We start from the raw sequence: 15,370 nt of genomic DNA, 5'->3' as shown, positions 1-15,370 counted from the left end.
GGGATCCTCATCACATGCAGGACGGATCCAGTAGATCTAGGTAGGATCTAAGATGTGGTGTCTCTGAAAGCTCCCGGGTGATGCCAATGCTGCTAGTCTGCACGGCTGCCTACCATGCTGTCTCGTGTAAGGAGAGTTTCACTTGAATTGTTCATAGAAAAATGGAGGACAAAATCTTTTAAACTACAATTTATTTGAAAGAAAAATATCTGTTTGCAACAAGTTTCTCTGTGGAGGACAGCTCACCTATTACCTATGGTATTTCTTGGGTCCTTTTTATCCTTAGTTAAATCCTATCATTCCCTTATTTAATACCAATACAGAGGCAAGTCTGCTTGGTTATAATCTTTGATCAAGGTGTTTGTTAATTTCCCCACTTCCTCAACAGTATCAGAGCATTGCCAGAAAAATGAACATGAATACTTCTGCAAATGACTATCATTCTGCTACTGTTATTGACTTTACTATTTATAGCCCAAAGATATGTGGGAAAAAATTAAATCAGTTATAATATGCACGTGACTCAAAAAGACTCATTCATATTAGAACTTAAAATGAAAGCCACGTAATTCAGGGGAAGTGAACTCCGCCCCCATTCACTGAAGGGTGAGTACTACATGGTCTACACCCATCATGGTGCTATCTTTCCCATGCCTGTGCCTGGCTGAGGAATAAGCACTTGACATAATCCTAACCAAAGAGAAGTAAGGCCATATTCCAAAGTTTCCTTCTCTCAGAGAAACACAGGTAGCTACTGTCCCTCCTAGTAGACGTGTCTGGCTGTGAGTTCTGGAACTACTGCATCCAGCTCACTAGTCTAAGGAAACTATCAGCACAAGGAAGGAAGAATCTGGAAAGGAGCAGAAGCAGAGCCCCAAGTATCACTGTTTTATTTATTTTCTAATTTTTTTAACTTTTTTTTTTGGCTGCACCATGTGGCATGCGGGATCTTAGTTCCTGACGGGGGATTGAACCTGTGCCCCCTGCAGTAAAAGCGCACAGTCTTAACCACTGGACTGCCAGGGAAGTACCCAAGTATCACTGTTTTAATCATCCTATCTCTGACCCCCCTGCTACATGAGATAAGAATCTTACTGTAACAAGCCAATTTGAATAAGGGTTTTTGTTACTTGGTGCTGGAAACATCCCAACTGCTACCCAACCTCTTTCATGCTGCAATCTCTATCTGCTTTCAAGCACGTTTGGCTACAGAATTCAAGGCTCAAATCATTTCCAATTTGAACTTGGAAAGAATGACGTAATAGCGTTACATCCCTTACTGCTGAAATCAAGTATATGATATCTGCATGATTTTCATTCTTTATGATGACATGGTCTTATTCTCTGGAACCTAATGATTTCTACCTTTATCCTTAGGACACTGAAACTTTATGAAATGTGACCAGGCATATATCTTTGTTTTCTTCTCATATCCTTTCTCATGTCTCATATACACAATCATGTTTACAATTTATAATACTAATAATCTTTTAGCCCTTTCACTGAAAATTTTAGTTTAGCAATTATATTTGATAATTTCCTAGACAACTATTCTCCAACTGTTCCTGTTTACAAATGCATCCAATACTTGCTTCATGCATCTAACAGAAAGTTTTCATATATCGACATTTGCTGAAATATGTTGATATATGCCCTCTTAGTGTTTTAAAACTTTTATTGTAATCTTAATAGAATTTTAGTCAGTAGAAATTACGGAAATGTGTGATGTAGCTGCCATTTTTAAATGGAAGCATTTACACTTCCAATTGCTGCACATAATTTTTTTTTAAAGCTCCTTGCTACAACCCTACGTCAGTGCTAAAGAATTTATAGCATTCTACTTTTTCTTTTCATTCTTACTTCTACTGTTTATTTTTATTTTTATAATCGACTTTATTTCCACCTATGGTTTTTAAAATTCAGCTCTAAAAAAATAAGACACTGATACTTCAGTATTTTCTTTAGCATACGTAGAGAAAAACTGTAAAAGAAAATAACAGCTGTATGCCAGTCAGGCATGGACAGGTGTTCATACTCCAAAAGCCAACCCTGGCATAACTCACACAGACACACTGAAAAGTAGAAATAAAACAACATATAATAACTCAAACTTAATTTAAATATAGCCCTAGTGGTTAGTGAATATTTGTCAACAATATAAAAAGATGCACTAGTCAAGAACAAAGTCCAAGAGTCTTACTTCTTTATCACAAAACGAATCCTTTCCTTTGCAAGTAATATCCTCTCAAGGCGAGGAATTCCGTAAGTAGATGGCCTTCTAAAAGGGATTCCTTCCGGAAGTCCTTCTACATAAAGATCTTCCACGTGGGACTGGAAAAGAGGGTACGGGATCGTCACAGGACCTTTGGCTTTTATAGCTTGAGCTTTAAGGGTAAAAAGAGAAAGGGAAAATTATGAAATGACAAGGATTAAGCACAGTTTGTAGAAAAGAATAATAATCGAATACATACATATTGCTTTGCAATTTTTATTATCACTGCATCAGAAGCAAAATAGTACAAAAGAACTAAGAGGAAAAGAACACCAAAGATGCCAGTACTCTACTTAGTCAAAACTGCAATGAAATATATTATTTTGAAATAATGTAGATATAGGCAGACTTTCTACTCAAATCTGAGCCACAAATGACCCCAGAAAAACATACCAGCTAATTTCAGCTAATACATACAGCATATAATGAAAAAGAAGTAATATGTTAAAAACATAAATGTTGATGTAAAAAGGATTTTTTAATAAAATAACTGAAGCAGAACATTTTTCTGAACTGTAAAAATTCTAAAATTTATTTATTGAGAGTAAAATAATACAACAACTGCAACAAGCCAAATGCACAAAGAATCTTAAGAATCAAATACAATGAACAGACTTTGATAGTTTTATTAAACAAACTACAAAGAGTCAGTTTTTCTAAACAATAGGGGACATTTAAATATCACTGGGTATTAAACAGTGTAATGTTTTTAGATGTGACAATGGAACTGAGATTAAGACAATGCATTCCTCTCACCCAACTTGGAATTTTACAATTTAGAGTTTTGAGAGGTGAAATGACATGATGTCTTGGACATCAGAGTTTTAAAATGTTCTTGCATCACAAAGAGGACAGGAAAGGCCAAGAAAGAAAATATTGTAAAATATTAAACACTGTTGAACTTGGGTGATGGATATTTAAATAGAGGGTCTTTGGAAGTATGAATTTCATAATAAAAAGTTTTTAAAAGCATCAGTTTACATTCATCTACAACACAAGCACATTTTTAGCTAGCATTAAAAATTGCACAAACATTTTGATACTAAGTAAAGCAATGCCAAATTCTCCATGACTACATAGCAAACACCACTAATTCTTTCAAAGGTTTCTAGTTCATGTAATTAACATATAGCACAGTTATATAAACTGCTTTCCAGCGAACAGAACAGCACAGATGCTACTGACCTTGCCAGAAAGGTTCCAAAGCAAAAATGACTACGGTGGACTCCCCTCAGCCCCTGCTCCCTCAGGAATCACCTCTCAGAACAGGTCCACTTTTTTGCTGGTATTTTATGTAAAAGTTTATTTGCTAAACATTAATCTTTGTACTCAAGTTTCAAGTGTACCATATTACACATTAATTCTGAGTTAGATTTAATATCCTTCGTTGATATATTACATCTGAAAATCATATTCATATTTAACAATGAAAATACCTTCCCCGAAGGCAATTACCATTAAAGATGCTTTGAAATTATGAAATGTGAATATTATTATTATAATTTCACAATGACTGGTAAACATTATTCTCTTGTATGCAAAATAATCAAATAAATATATCACCATCACAACAAAAGTAAAAACATAACCTTTGCTTCTCTTTATGAGAAACACAGAAATTTATAAAAACTGTGATAAGTAAATTCCTTTTATTCATAATAGTACTAAATTAAGAATACAATAACAAAAATATAAACAGCAAGCATTTATTACGTACTTACGTCCCAAGTATTATAGGAAGCACTTCACAAGCACTATCTCATCTATCTCATCAAATCTTCAGAGTAGAGCTATAGTTCTCATGTCTTTCACAAATGGCTCAGAGAGGACTAAGAGAACATGGCCAGAGAGTCTGTCCCCACAGCCTGTAATCTTAACCACCACGTTATAGTGCTTCCACGTAGAAAGAATATGTTGTGAGTTTTTACTTTGAAATTGTCTAATTAAAATCACAGGCAATAGGACTTCCCTAGTGGCGCTGTGGTTAAGAATCCACCTGCCAATGCAGGGGACATGGGTTCGAGGCCTGGTCCGGGAAGATCCCACATACCGCGGAGCAACTAAGCCCACGCGGCACAACTACTGAGCCTGCGCTCTAGAGCCCGCGCGCCACAACTACTGAAGCCCGCGCGCCTAGAGCCCGTGCACTGCAATGAAGAGTACTGCTCACTGCAACTAGAGGGAGCCGGCATGCAGCAACAAAGACCCAACGCAGCCAAAAATAAAATATAAATAAATAAATTTATAAAAATAAAAAAAATAAGATAAAACAAAATCACAGGCAATAGACTCTGACTCTGAAACATGGGAAAAATACTGAGAACCTTAAGAAAATAACTGAAAATATTAAAGAAGGGCTTCCCTGGTGGCTCAGTGGTTGAGAGTCCGCCTGCCGATGCAGGGGACACAGGTTTGTGCCCCGGTCCGGGAAGATCCCACGTGCGGTGGAGAGGCTAGGCCCGTGACCCATGGCCACTGAGCCTGCGCATCCGGAGCCTGTGCTCCGCAGCGGGAGAGGCCACAACAGTGAGAGGCCCGCGTACCGCAAAAAAAATAAAAATAAAGAAAAAGTTACTGAATTCCTCATGAAGTTTACTCTAATTATAGATCTTCACTGAGGAGTATTATAATCCGTGATAGGGAACTGTTCAAGTTACTTAAAGTAAATAATCCCAATGTTGTTTATCATTTAAAAACTTCACTTAGAGGGGCTTCCCTAGTGGTGCAGTGGTTGAGAGTCCGCCTGCCAATGCAGGGGACACGGGTTAGAGCCCTGGTCTGGGAAGATCCCACATGCCACGGAGCAGCTGGGACCGTGAGCCACAACTACTGAGCCTGCGCTCTAGAGCCCGCGAGCCACAGCTACTGAGCCCTCGCACTGCAACTGCTGAAGCCCGCACACCTAGAGCCCGTGCTCCACAAGAGGGGAGGATGCCGCGGTGAGGGGTGGCCCGCTGCTTGCCGCAGCTAGGGAGAGCCCGCGCGCAGTGGTGAAGACCCAACGCAGCCAGAAGTAAAAATAGATAAAATAGATTTATAAAAAATAAAATTAAATTAAAAATTCACTTAAGAGAAATTCAGTAATGCAGGATAGCACTACAGACTTTCAAGTTAAAATTCAGTGTATTATACAATTTTACAGCTTTGCCAGTCATTTGCAAAGAATTCTCCAAATTTAAAAAACCCAACAGGGTTTCCCTGGTGGTGCAGTGGTTGAGAGTCTGCCTGCCGATGCAGGGGACGTGGGTTCGTGCCCCGGTCCGGGAAGATCCCACATGCCGCGGAGCGGGTGGGCTCGTGAGCCATGGCCGTTGAGCCTGTGCGTCCAGAGCCTGTGCTCCGCAACAGGAGAGGCCACAACAGTGAGAGGCCCGCGTACCGCAAAAAAAACAAAACATATTTTTTAACAATTTTTGCTATTTCTAGGTGAGCATTTGATACCAGGTGATAATGAATCTTGTTTCTCTGATTACTATATAAAGGTAGCTATAGGACGGAATACTAAAATAAAAGGAAAAGAGAATTTGAGATCTAACAAACTCAGGTATCTATTGAGAGTAGGGAAAATAAGGGCATCTAGATGAATACTAGATTTAACACATAAGGTTTAAGGAACACTATTGCTTAAGAAAACACTCTTCAGTTAAATCTCCAAGATTCAAGATTTTGCAACAAATATATAAATAAACTCCCAAACACACATGCTTAAAGTTTAACGGAAATACTAATTGATAATTAAAGAAAAGAAGCTTCTTCTAAAGCTTTGTTGTGATCTGGAAAGAAAATTTCTAATATTTGGACAGATAAGTAAAGAAGGCACAAACACTGGTAGAATGGGACTTGCTCATATTAGATGAATAGTAATTCCATTGTTAAAAAGCTTACGGACCAAACCTTACAGGAATTTTTGAGTTTAGACTTACCATACTTTCTTTCAAACAACTCTTCAACTTGTTTACGCAGGTCAGTAATTCGAGCATTCCATTTCTCTGAAAATTGAGAGAAAGTTAAAACTCAATGATAAATCCCTGTTTGGAGGCACTAATATGTTCTGAAGATGACCCAACATCTAACGACTTATTTTCTACATAATATATCCTGATTTTTAATAATCCACCTGTCTGTATAATTTTACTGTTTTCCTAAGGACTTTATCTTTTTTGCAGTTCTTATAATTGGTTCAATGAGAGATTATAGGGTTGTTTAAAGATTATTTTCAGAACACTTCATACTGCGTACAAGCAGGAGGGCAGAAAAGACCTGTCAATTAAACACTACAAAGTGAGGCGAAAAAGAGAAAGGTCCCCAAGACTGTGCAGGAAACCTTCTAAAACATGTTTACGTTGTACGGAACTAAGACTTTATATACAGTTGCAACTTATAATAAATAGCATGATAAAGAATATATATAAACTTACTATATATATAACTTCAATTTATATTCAGTAATTATGACTAAGACAACTTAAAATATTCAAGTACTATTTAAAAAATGTATAAAGCTAAATGTTCTATTTATTCAAAATATGGATCACAAACACATCTTGCCACTAATATTTTACTTAGTCCCTTCAAAAGGATATCACTGTGGTTTGATTAGATCAGAGGCCAGCAGTTACACAAAGCAAGAAAAATTAATATAAAAATTATATCTGAAATAAAAAAGTGATCCAAATCTCAGACAAATAACTGAAATACTAAGTCATTAACACTGATTTTTAAGTCTACCCATTTTTATTTTATTTTATTTTTGGCCACATTATGGCTTGTGGGATCTTACTTCCCTGACCAGGGACTGAAGCCGGGCCCCAGCAGTGAAAGCATCGAGTCCTAACGACTGGACTGCCAGGAAATTCCCTTAAGTCTACCAATTCTAGTTAAGATACAATGTCTTATGCTTTGGTATACACAAACATGTATAAGCAGTGTCTTTAAGGTTACTTCAGACTGTCCATGGCTTTCCTCAGCTTAGATTATAAGGCAGTAATATATTTAAGGCATCCTCCCCAAAGAATGCTGTAACTCTTCAGTAACAGAAAAAGTTTGGAAGGAAAAAAAAGTAAAGAGGACCACATTTAGTTGACAACTTACCAAAGTTGAACTCCCTCACTTTCCGTTTGCCGGCATTGGCAGGTTCTGTGACTGGCGGCTGGGGAGGCTCATTGCTCTTTGGTCTCTTGGTAGGTGGAGAATAATCATCATCTTGAAAAAGAAAACTATCATCACTGGAGGAACAGTCTAAATGAGTGACAGCCACTGCCTGTAAAATTCTCAGCATTCGAAAGACGTGGGGGGATTTAAATATGACTGGGACAGCAACCGTTATTTCTGTATTGCCATTTTCTGCGTATTTTTTCCCAGTTACATTTCCAGCTTTCCTACTCTTTTCGGAGGTGCTCAAGTGAATAACCCTCGTTTTCCTTTGTCTTGCTCCTTTTTTTCAGTTTGCTTAATTTGAACTAAGTCATATAAATTTCCCCTTCTCCTAACTCCTCTCAGACAGCTGTCTAGGATTATAGTGTATTTTAAGTCTTCCAAGAAAAAGGTTTTAATGGAGACAGCTACCAACAACTATACAAATGTATAAGAAAATGGGGAGAAAATATATCTTGAATGGAGAAATATTTAAGCTTATACAAAATTCAAGCATACATAAAGGAGGTTGGATAACTGTATATTAAAAACTTTTAACAAACAGAACTAAAAGAAGTAAGATTATATTATTTGTGAAACAGGTATTGTTGATTCATCCAATATAATACCCATGTATGTAGAAAATAAGCGATCATATATTTAATCACAGAATATAGACTATCCAAGACTTTGTAGTAAGAGTTCTTTGCGGCTACGCCTGCAACTCAACTCTGCCATGATACTTCAATACATCTGGTGCTAGAATAAAGGACACTGGATCAAGTAAGAAAAGCTATCAACTGTCATCTTCTTCTGGTCCCTGAAAGTATCAGTTGGCACACTACTGAGATTTCTGCTCAAACACCATCTATAAATTACTGAAAATACCATTTTCAAATATCTATACTTTAAAAAATGTGGGATGAAGAAGAAAATAATTACTGGGTTAAAGGCAACAGCAGTAACAAAAAGATACCATAAGATACACTAAGTTCCCCTTTTCAGTATAATTTTCATTCTCATTTTATAGCTAAACAAACAAGATCAGAGAATGCTATATGACTTAACCATGTCATATGCTAGACAGTGCAGCTGAGATGAAATTATGGGTATCATTCTTTCAGCTAAACAGGTTAACTCTCAAAAAACAATAAAAAATTCAAACTTAGCCTAATATACAATGATGCCTTGGACAGCAATGGATAACTTTTATATACTTTGTATGTTAATCAAGGGAAAATCTGACTAAAGCCTAAAATACTTCAATCTCATTCCTATCATAGCATCAGAGAACACAGACATGGCTGCCCTTGTTCACTGACTTTGGGTTCTTCCTTTACACAGCCTGTGGATACCAAAATCCACGGATGCTCAAGTCACTTATATAAATTGGCATATAATTAACCTATGCACATCCTCCCTTATACTTTAAATCATCTCTAGATTACTTCTAATACCTAAGACAATGTAAGTGCTATGTAAATAGTTGTCTGGCACATGGCAAATTCAAGTTTTCCTTCTTAGAATTTTCTAAAAACCTCTTTCTGAATACCTTCCATCTGCAGTTGGTTAAAGCTTGCAGCTATGGTGGGCCAACTGTAATGTCAACAGATATTCTGATTACCTAAAATCATTTACTGACTGACTATTCAAACCAATAAGACAAAAAGGTATCAACGTCACTGATACCAGATAAAGTCATATTAGGACCCATTTATGTGCTGGGAAAAGGAATACTATTTCAGGAACAAGTTATCATATAAACAACTTACGACACTACAAAAACTTTCACGCGTTGAATTCCACTGTAGAAACCCATGTTCAAATCCAAAAAAAAACAAAAAAAAATTTGTAGTAAAAAACAATTTAAAAATGACAAACTACCAGTAAAATAAAACTTGACTATGTAACATGGGCTCATAATGATTAAACTATTACAAGGATTAAAAATGGTCAAAAAATTCTTAAATAGGTTATTAAATCATTAGATTCACACCTAAGTAGATACATTTTGGAAAACATACAAGGTATTTCTCTAATGCCTGGCTTTCAATTCTGAAAACAGCTGACAAAATCCCCCCTTTCCAATTTCCAAATAGATTTTTAGACGCCTGAGAGTATTTTCAGGCTAATTTGCAAAGGGTAAAATGAAATAGACTCATTTCACCTATGAATATTGTCAAAGCATTTTAAATGCTTAGTATTAATATTTCTTTACAAACATTAAGCAATGACATTTAAAACAAAAGTATTTTCCTTACAGGCTAATGTAGCCTAAATATTTCTATAGATTATCATTTAAAATTATTGCTAATTGAATTATATAACATTAAAACCAAAAGAGTATAAAATAAAAAAGAAAATATAGCTTTAGGATGGTAATGAAAAGTCAGTGCTCTGTTATATTCATCCCAATTGCAATCTGAACGGTTTGAAATTGAGGCCAAGGGGAAAAGGCAAGAGAGCTTTTCTTTAGTGTCCAAGACCTCATTTGTTCAATCAGATTAACTTATTTTAAAACAAAAGGATTTAATAGTATAAATATAGTTTATAAAAGTAACCTCATCGACCATAAACAGAAAAAAGACAAATCTAGGAAGTGTTTTTTAACAAGATAACAAATGATTTAACAAAGCCTGTAAAATATTAAAAAGTGATTATCACATTTCTCTCCAGTGACAAATAATGAAGTCAATCTATTAAATGTAAACAGAGATGAAATTAATTATGTGTGATGATAAAATACCACACCATATATTTTATTAAAAGACTAACCCATTTCATATATTTATTACTTGATCTTAGAGTGTTTTAATTCATATGAAACATAGAATTAGATCAAGAAGAACTATGAACTCAACCACACCTTCTATTTTTTTTTCTACTCTTGCAGCAAAAAACTCTGATTTTGAAAAAGTATGAAAAACTGTTACTCTTGACCTCAAAATCTCTTTCAGAAAGGATCCAAATTATTTCTCTGTAGCAGAAACCAGTCTGCCTCTAACAATCAGTCCAGCAGGTAGCACTGTTTTCTAACTATCATGGTGCTTCAACATTATAAACAACCACTTTTGTGTAAAAAGACACATATCTCTGGACACTTCCAATTTAAGCCCAAACTAAAAATATTTACATCATCAAAACTAAAAGCTTATAAAATGAATTTCAAGATATTTTAACATGCAAAGGCTGCAATTCAGTGAGGAATATGTGACAGCTATGCCTCAGTCTTAAAAACAAGCCTCCCAGGCTTCCCTGGTGGTGCAGTGGTTGAGAGTCTGCCTGCCGATGCAGGGGACAAGGGTTCGTGCCCCGGTCCGGGAAGATCCCACATGCCGCGGAGCGGCTGGGCCCGTGAGCCATGGTCGCTGAGCCTGTGCTCCGCAACGGGAGAGGCCACAACAGTGAGAGGCCCGCGTACCACAAAAAAAAGCCTCCCACCCCTTGAAAAAAGGCAGTTAACAGACCCTAACCCAAAATTACTATCTAAAAAAATCCTATTTTCCTTTTTGCAACATACTTACAAATATGCCTATAGATAACACAGACCTCAGAGCTAAAATGTGTTACTAAACTCATCTAATTCTTGATGAATTCATTAATAGCATATAAAAATTTTTTCTGATACTCTTTTCAACATAATCAAATTGGTAATGTTTTATCAAATAATCTGACACCTATTCAAAGTAACAAATTAAAATAAACCAGGCGCTCTTTCTCTTAATTAATTACCCTACACATTTCAAATTAATAGATGGCATTTTCCACCCATGGACCCAGGTCCTAAATCCTCCAAAAGTCTAATTTTTACATAATAATTGGATGTTCATTAAGTGATTTGTTAGCAACTATAAAGTTGAAAATACAAAGTATTCAAACGATAACCTACCCAATTACACAGATTCTATGAACTCTCATGTAACATTTGTAAGATAAGCATAACAGTGACAAATAGCAAAGACTATTGCTCTATCTTCAGAAATGCCCAGAATTCAATCACTCCTTATCCCTACTGTCACCATCCAGTTCTACAGCACCTCCCTCTCTGCCCTGGATAACTACAATAGCTTTGCTTCCACTATGGTCTGCTCTCAGTCTTTACAGCAGCCCTGTTTCTTCAAAAAGGAGGACAGAACTTATCACTTCTCTGTTCAAAACTCTCCAATGGACTTGCCTATCTTGTTCACACCTTAGCGCCTAGTACAGCCCCCAGCACATACAAGGTGCCTGGTATTTGTGGACTGATTAAATGAACACTTGAATACTGTAGTCCTTAATTTTGTGCAGCAGCCAAGTATTTATGAATGTCCTAAGCATAAATTTCATGAAAAAGGATACCACCAGAGGATGAAATCCAACTATTCAAACTCTAAAACAGTGTTATCCAAAGTGGCCCTGGCATAGGGCTGTGGTGGTACACGGGGACCCGGTGCAGTGACAGTGGTCGCTGCGGAGCTGATGAGAAACTACTAAAGTTCCTGTGGACGCAAAGCAGAATTTCATAAGAACATAGTGGATGGAGAAGAGAAAACCTACGGTGGCTGTGAGGGCCCTGATGCCATGCATGTAAAATTGTTATTTTCGGATGGTCACGAATTTACTATAAAAAGAGAACATGTGCTAACATCAGGAACAATAAAAGCCATGTTGAGTGGCCCAGGTCAGTTTGCTGAGAACGAAACTAATGAAGTCAGTCTTAGAGAGATCCCTTCACATGTGCTATCAAAAGTATACATGTATTTTACCTACAAGGTTTGCTACACTAACAGCTCCACGGAGATTACTGAATTCCAATTGCACCTGAAATTGCACTGAAACTGATGATGGCTGCAAACTTCCTAGATTGTTAAATACATTATTTTTAAAAAAACCCAAAAAAGTATAGTCCATATATAGGTGGTATTGTGAACTGCATTCCGGTGTGTAACTATTTATGTATATCTTTCAATTTATTTAAGAAAAGAAAATTTTTAATTTCAAGAAGAGTCTTACTTAAGAAGACACAAAATTAACCTTTTTAATCTATTTAAAATCAATTTGAAGGGACTTCTGTGGTGGTCCAGTGGTAAAGAATCCGCCTTCCAATGCAGGGGACTCGGGCTCAATCCTTGGTCGGAGAACTAAGATCCCACATGCCGCGGGGCAACTTAAGCCCGCGCGCCACAACTACGGAGCCCGTGTGCCTCAACGAGAGAGGCAGCATGCTGCAAACTACAGAGCCCACACGCCCTGGAGCCCACGTGCCACAACTAGAGAGAGACCACCTGCAAACCACTAGAGATAAGCCCACGCGCGCCACAACTAAGACCCGACACAGCCAAATAAATAAATATAAATAAATTAAATTAAAAAAAATCAATTTGAAGACAAATTAAGTTAAGAAACAATGAGGGGGTTAGGCCACAGCAGAATAAACATGTGTGAATGACTCAAGTTCGGGGGAAAATGCATTGAAAGTGAACTGCACTGTAAGGAGACCTCTTCTCAAGCAAAACACGTCCTGTTATTAGCACACCCACGACAGCCAGACCTCAAACAACTCTTAGGTAAGACTGTCTCTGCACTTATCAAAGGCATGCATGTGCCAGAGACCTGACAACAGTCTGATTTTGCCCAGAAATGTAGTCACCATGTTTATGAAATTAAGGCACACACAGCCATATTACTCCAAGGGGTATTTCCCAAACCTAAGTCACAAAAGTTATACATGCGCACCACTGTCTTCAAGAACAAATTGATCATCACAAATGGAAGAGCACATCTCAGCTCAATAGACTATTTCCTGCAGTTTAACATGTCTGCATCAATCTCAATTAAACCCCTCATAACATCACATAATTGCAAATAAAGATATCAAGGTTAAAGTACCGTGGAAAATCTTACAAACTTACTTGATGACAAAGTTTCTTTTTTCTTTTCTATAAACTTTTTGGGAAATGCAGAAAGATACAATATGAGAAAACAAAAGTCACTCCCAGGCAAGCAGGATTATCTTATTTCCTTCAAAGCACAAGTATTTTCCTAAACAAAACTAACATAGTTCTCTAGATACACTTTTCCTTTTAAAGGTGACTTGTTCTTGAAAGGCAGGGTTTTTCTTTTTTTTTTCACTAAGCATATTACACTAGGGGTCTTTTTTCAGATCACATATTAAAAAAAAAAAAAGTTACCATTTCAATGCCAATATATTTTTTCTAATATGAGAATGTATCAAAATTTAATTTTCTAACTATGGATATTTTCCTAGTTTCTAGCATTTTATAATCATCTTTCCAGAAAAAAATACAATATACTTATCAATAAGATGTGCATGTGAGATCTCATTTGACCTGCCTTGTTAATATCACAGATTACATTTTACCTTCCTTAATGTATGGATAACAATTAATTAGCAATTTAATTAGAGTTGGTACATAATAGTTTGTTCATATCCACAGAAAATGCTACCCTGAAAAGTAATTACGTTACACAGACCTGGTATTTCACTGGTCTTCTGAACATAAGGCAGCAGCCTAAATAGCAAAATTCTACTCGTGGACAAATTTGGATGATGTATCAAACTTCTGGTACTATGTCTTAGTTTAAAAGAAATGGGATTTATCATTCCCTCCAAAGAGTTAAAACTGAAAAGACTGACACACATTTCAAGTTTATAAGCCATTTATTTCATAATTATCTTGACATCCCTTTAAAGGTCTTATACTATTAAAAACAAGTCTTTATTTTCTAAACAATTCTAACATAGCCTTTATCTGTTTTAAGATTTGCTTTCAGATAAATCAATGTGGTTATTAGTACTATTTAAAAGCTTTATGCTAATAATTTTTATCATCAATTTTTCTTATCTCTATAGGAAGGGAAAGGTTCTCAGTGCTCATAATATAAATATAATATTTATAGATTTTTTTCTCATAGTTCAGTTTCAAATTAAAAAGCAATCAAATTCAATTACTATGGACTTCCCTAGCAGTCCAGTGGTTAAGACTCTGTGCAACAGGCTGGGGTTCGATCCCTGGTTGGGGAACTAAGATCCCACATGCCGCCCAGTGTGGACAAATTAGTTAATTACTTACTTACTTGACTAGAAACAATTCAAAACTGCTTTTAGGTTAGTAAAATTATGTTAATGATAAAATATGTATATTAAATTGAGATGTTAACAAAGTATGAGAAAATTTCTGATATTAGGTAAAAGCCACCAATCAACTTATAATTTAGAAGCAATGAAGACAAACACTTTGAATAGCCTGAAGTAGCCAAACACCATAAATAACCAAGTGGACACCAGTAGGAGACAGGTTATTTAAAAAAAAAAAAAAAAAGGAAAGACAAAGACAGCAAACCAAGAAAGGTTATGTAGCAGTTAAAAAAAATAATAATGATGAAGTACCAAGATGTAAAGTTATGGGGAAAAAAACTACGGAAAATGTGATATGTGTGTATTTTATTTGTTCATTATAATGCTGTATGCTGAAAACATCCATGTATTTTCGCAAAATGAAATATGCACGTGTGTATGTATATACATCAAATTATTTTTAGATGTATACACAATAAAGTGCCATCTACCACTGAGTAGAGGGTCACTGGAATAGGGCGGGGGTTAACAGAGCTGTATTTTTACCTTAGAGAAAACTACTTTGAGGAGAAAAAACTTATAGAGGAATAGTGTGACATAACTTCAAAGGAAAAAAAAATCAATACACATTTAATAATTATTAAATATAAAGCATGATACTGTTAATAATTAGCTGAATCTTTAAATAATTCAGGACAAACTGGCTCATCTGCATTCATGCATTATCCTTGAAGAAAAAACTACATTTGAAGCAACTTTAACTATATAGAGAGATTAGTTTAGAATATTTTTGTAGCTGCTGCTTCAAAAGTTTTGAAGGACAGATTATATGCTAGCCTCTAACTGCATTTTATGGGGGAAAACTATCAACACCTTCTCCTCCACTT

General features: G+C 36.0%; 1 protein-coding gene and 1 pseudogene across 7 annotated transcripts in view; one reads left to right on the top strand and one right to left on the bottom strand.

The window, feature by feature from the left end:
• The window catches only part of GTF2I (general transcription factor IIi), a 103,853-nt gene that overhangs the window by 29,005 nt on the left and 59,478 nt on the right, over window positions 1-15,370 (bottom strand). For all 7 annotated transcript variants that reach the window (XM_060079525.1, XM_060079526.1, XM_060079522.1 and 4 more), the window contains 3 exons: window positions 7,364-7,474; window positions 6,196-6,261; window positions 2,201-2,384 (listed from right to left, as the gene is read on the bottom strand). In XM_060079525.1, coding sequence (XP_059935508.1) covers window positions 2,201-2,384; window positions 6,196-6,261; window positions 7,364-7,474 — 361 coding nt within the window. The remainder of the gene's footprint in view (window positions 1-2,200; window positions 2,385-6,195; window positions 6,262-7,363; window positions 7,475-15,370) is intronic.
• Window positions 11,933-12,255, top strand: LOC132476296 (elongin-C-like; annotated as a pseudogene).

This window comes from Mesoplodon densirostris, chromosome 16, assembly GCF_025265405.1.
Source record: "Mesoplodon densirostris isolate mMesDen1 chromosome 16, mMesDen1 primary haplotype, whole genome shotgun sequence".
In the NCBI taxonomy this organism is placed as follows: Eukaryota; Metazoa; Chordata; class Mammalia; order Artiodactyla; family Ziphiidae; genus Mesoplodon; species Mesoplodon densirostris.
This window is presented reverse-complemented; position numbering and strand designations above follow the sequence as displayed.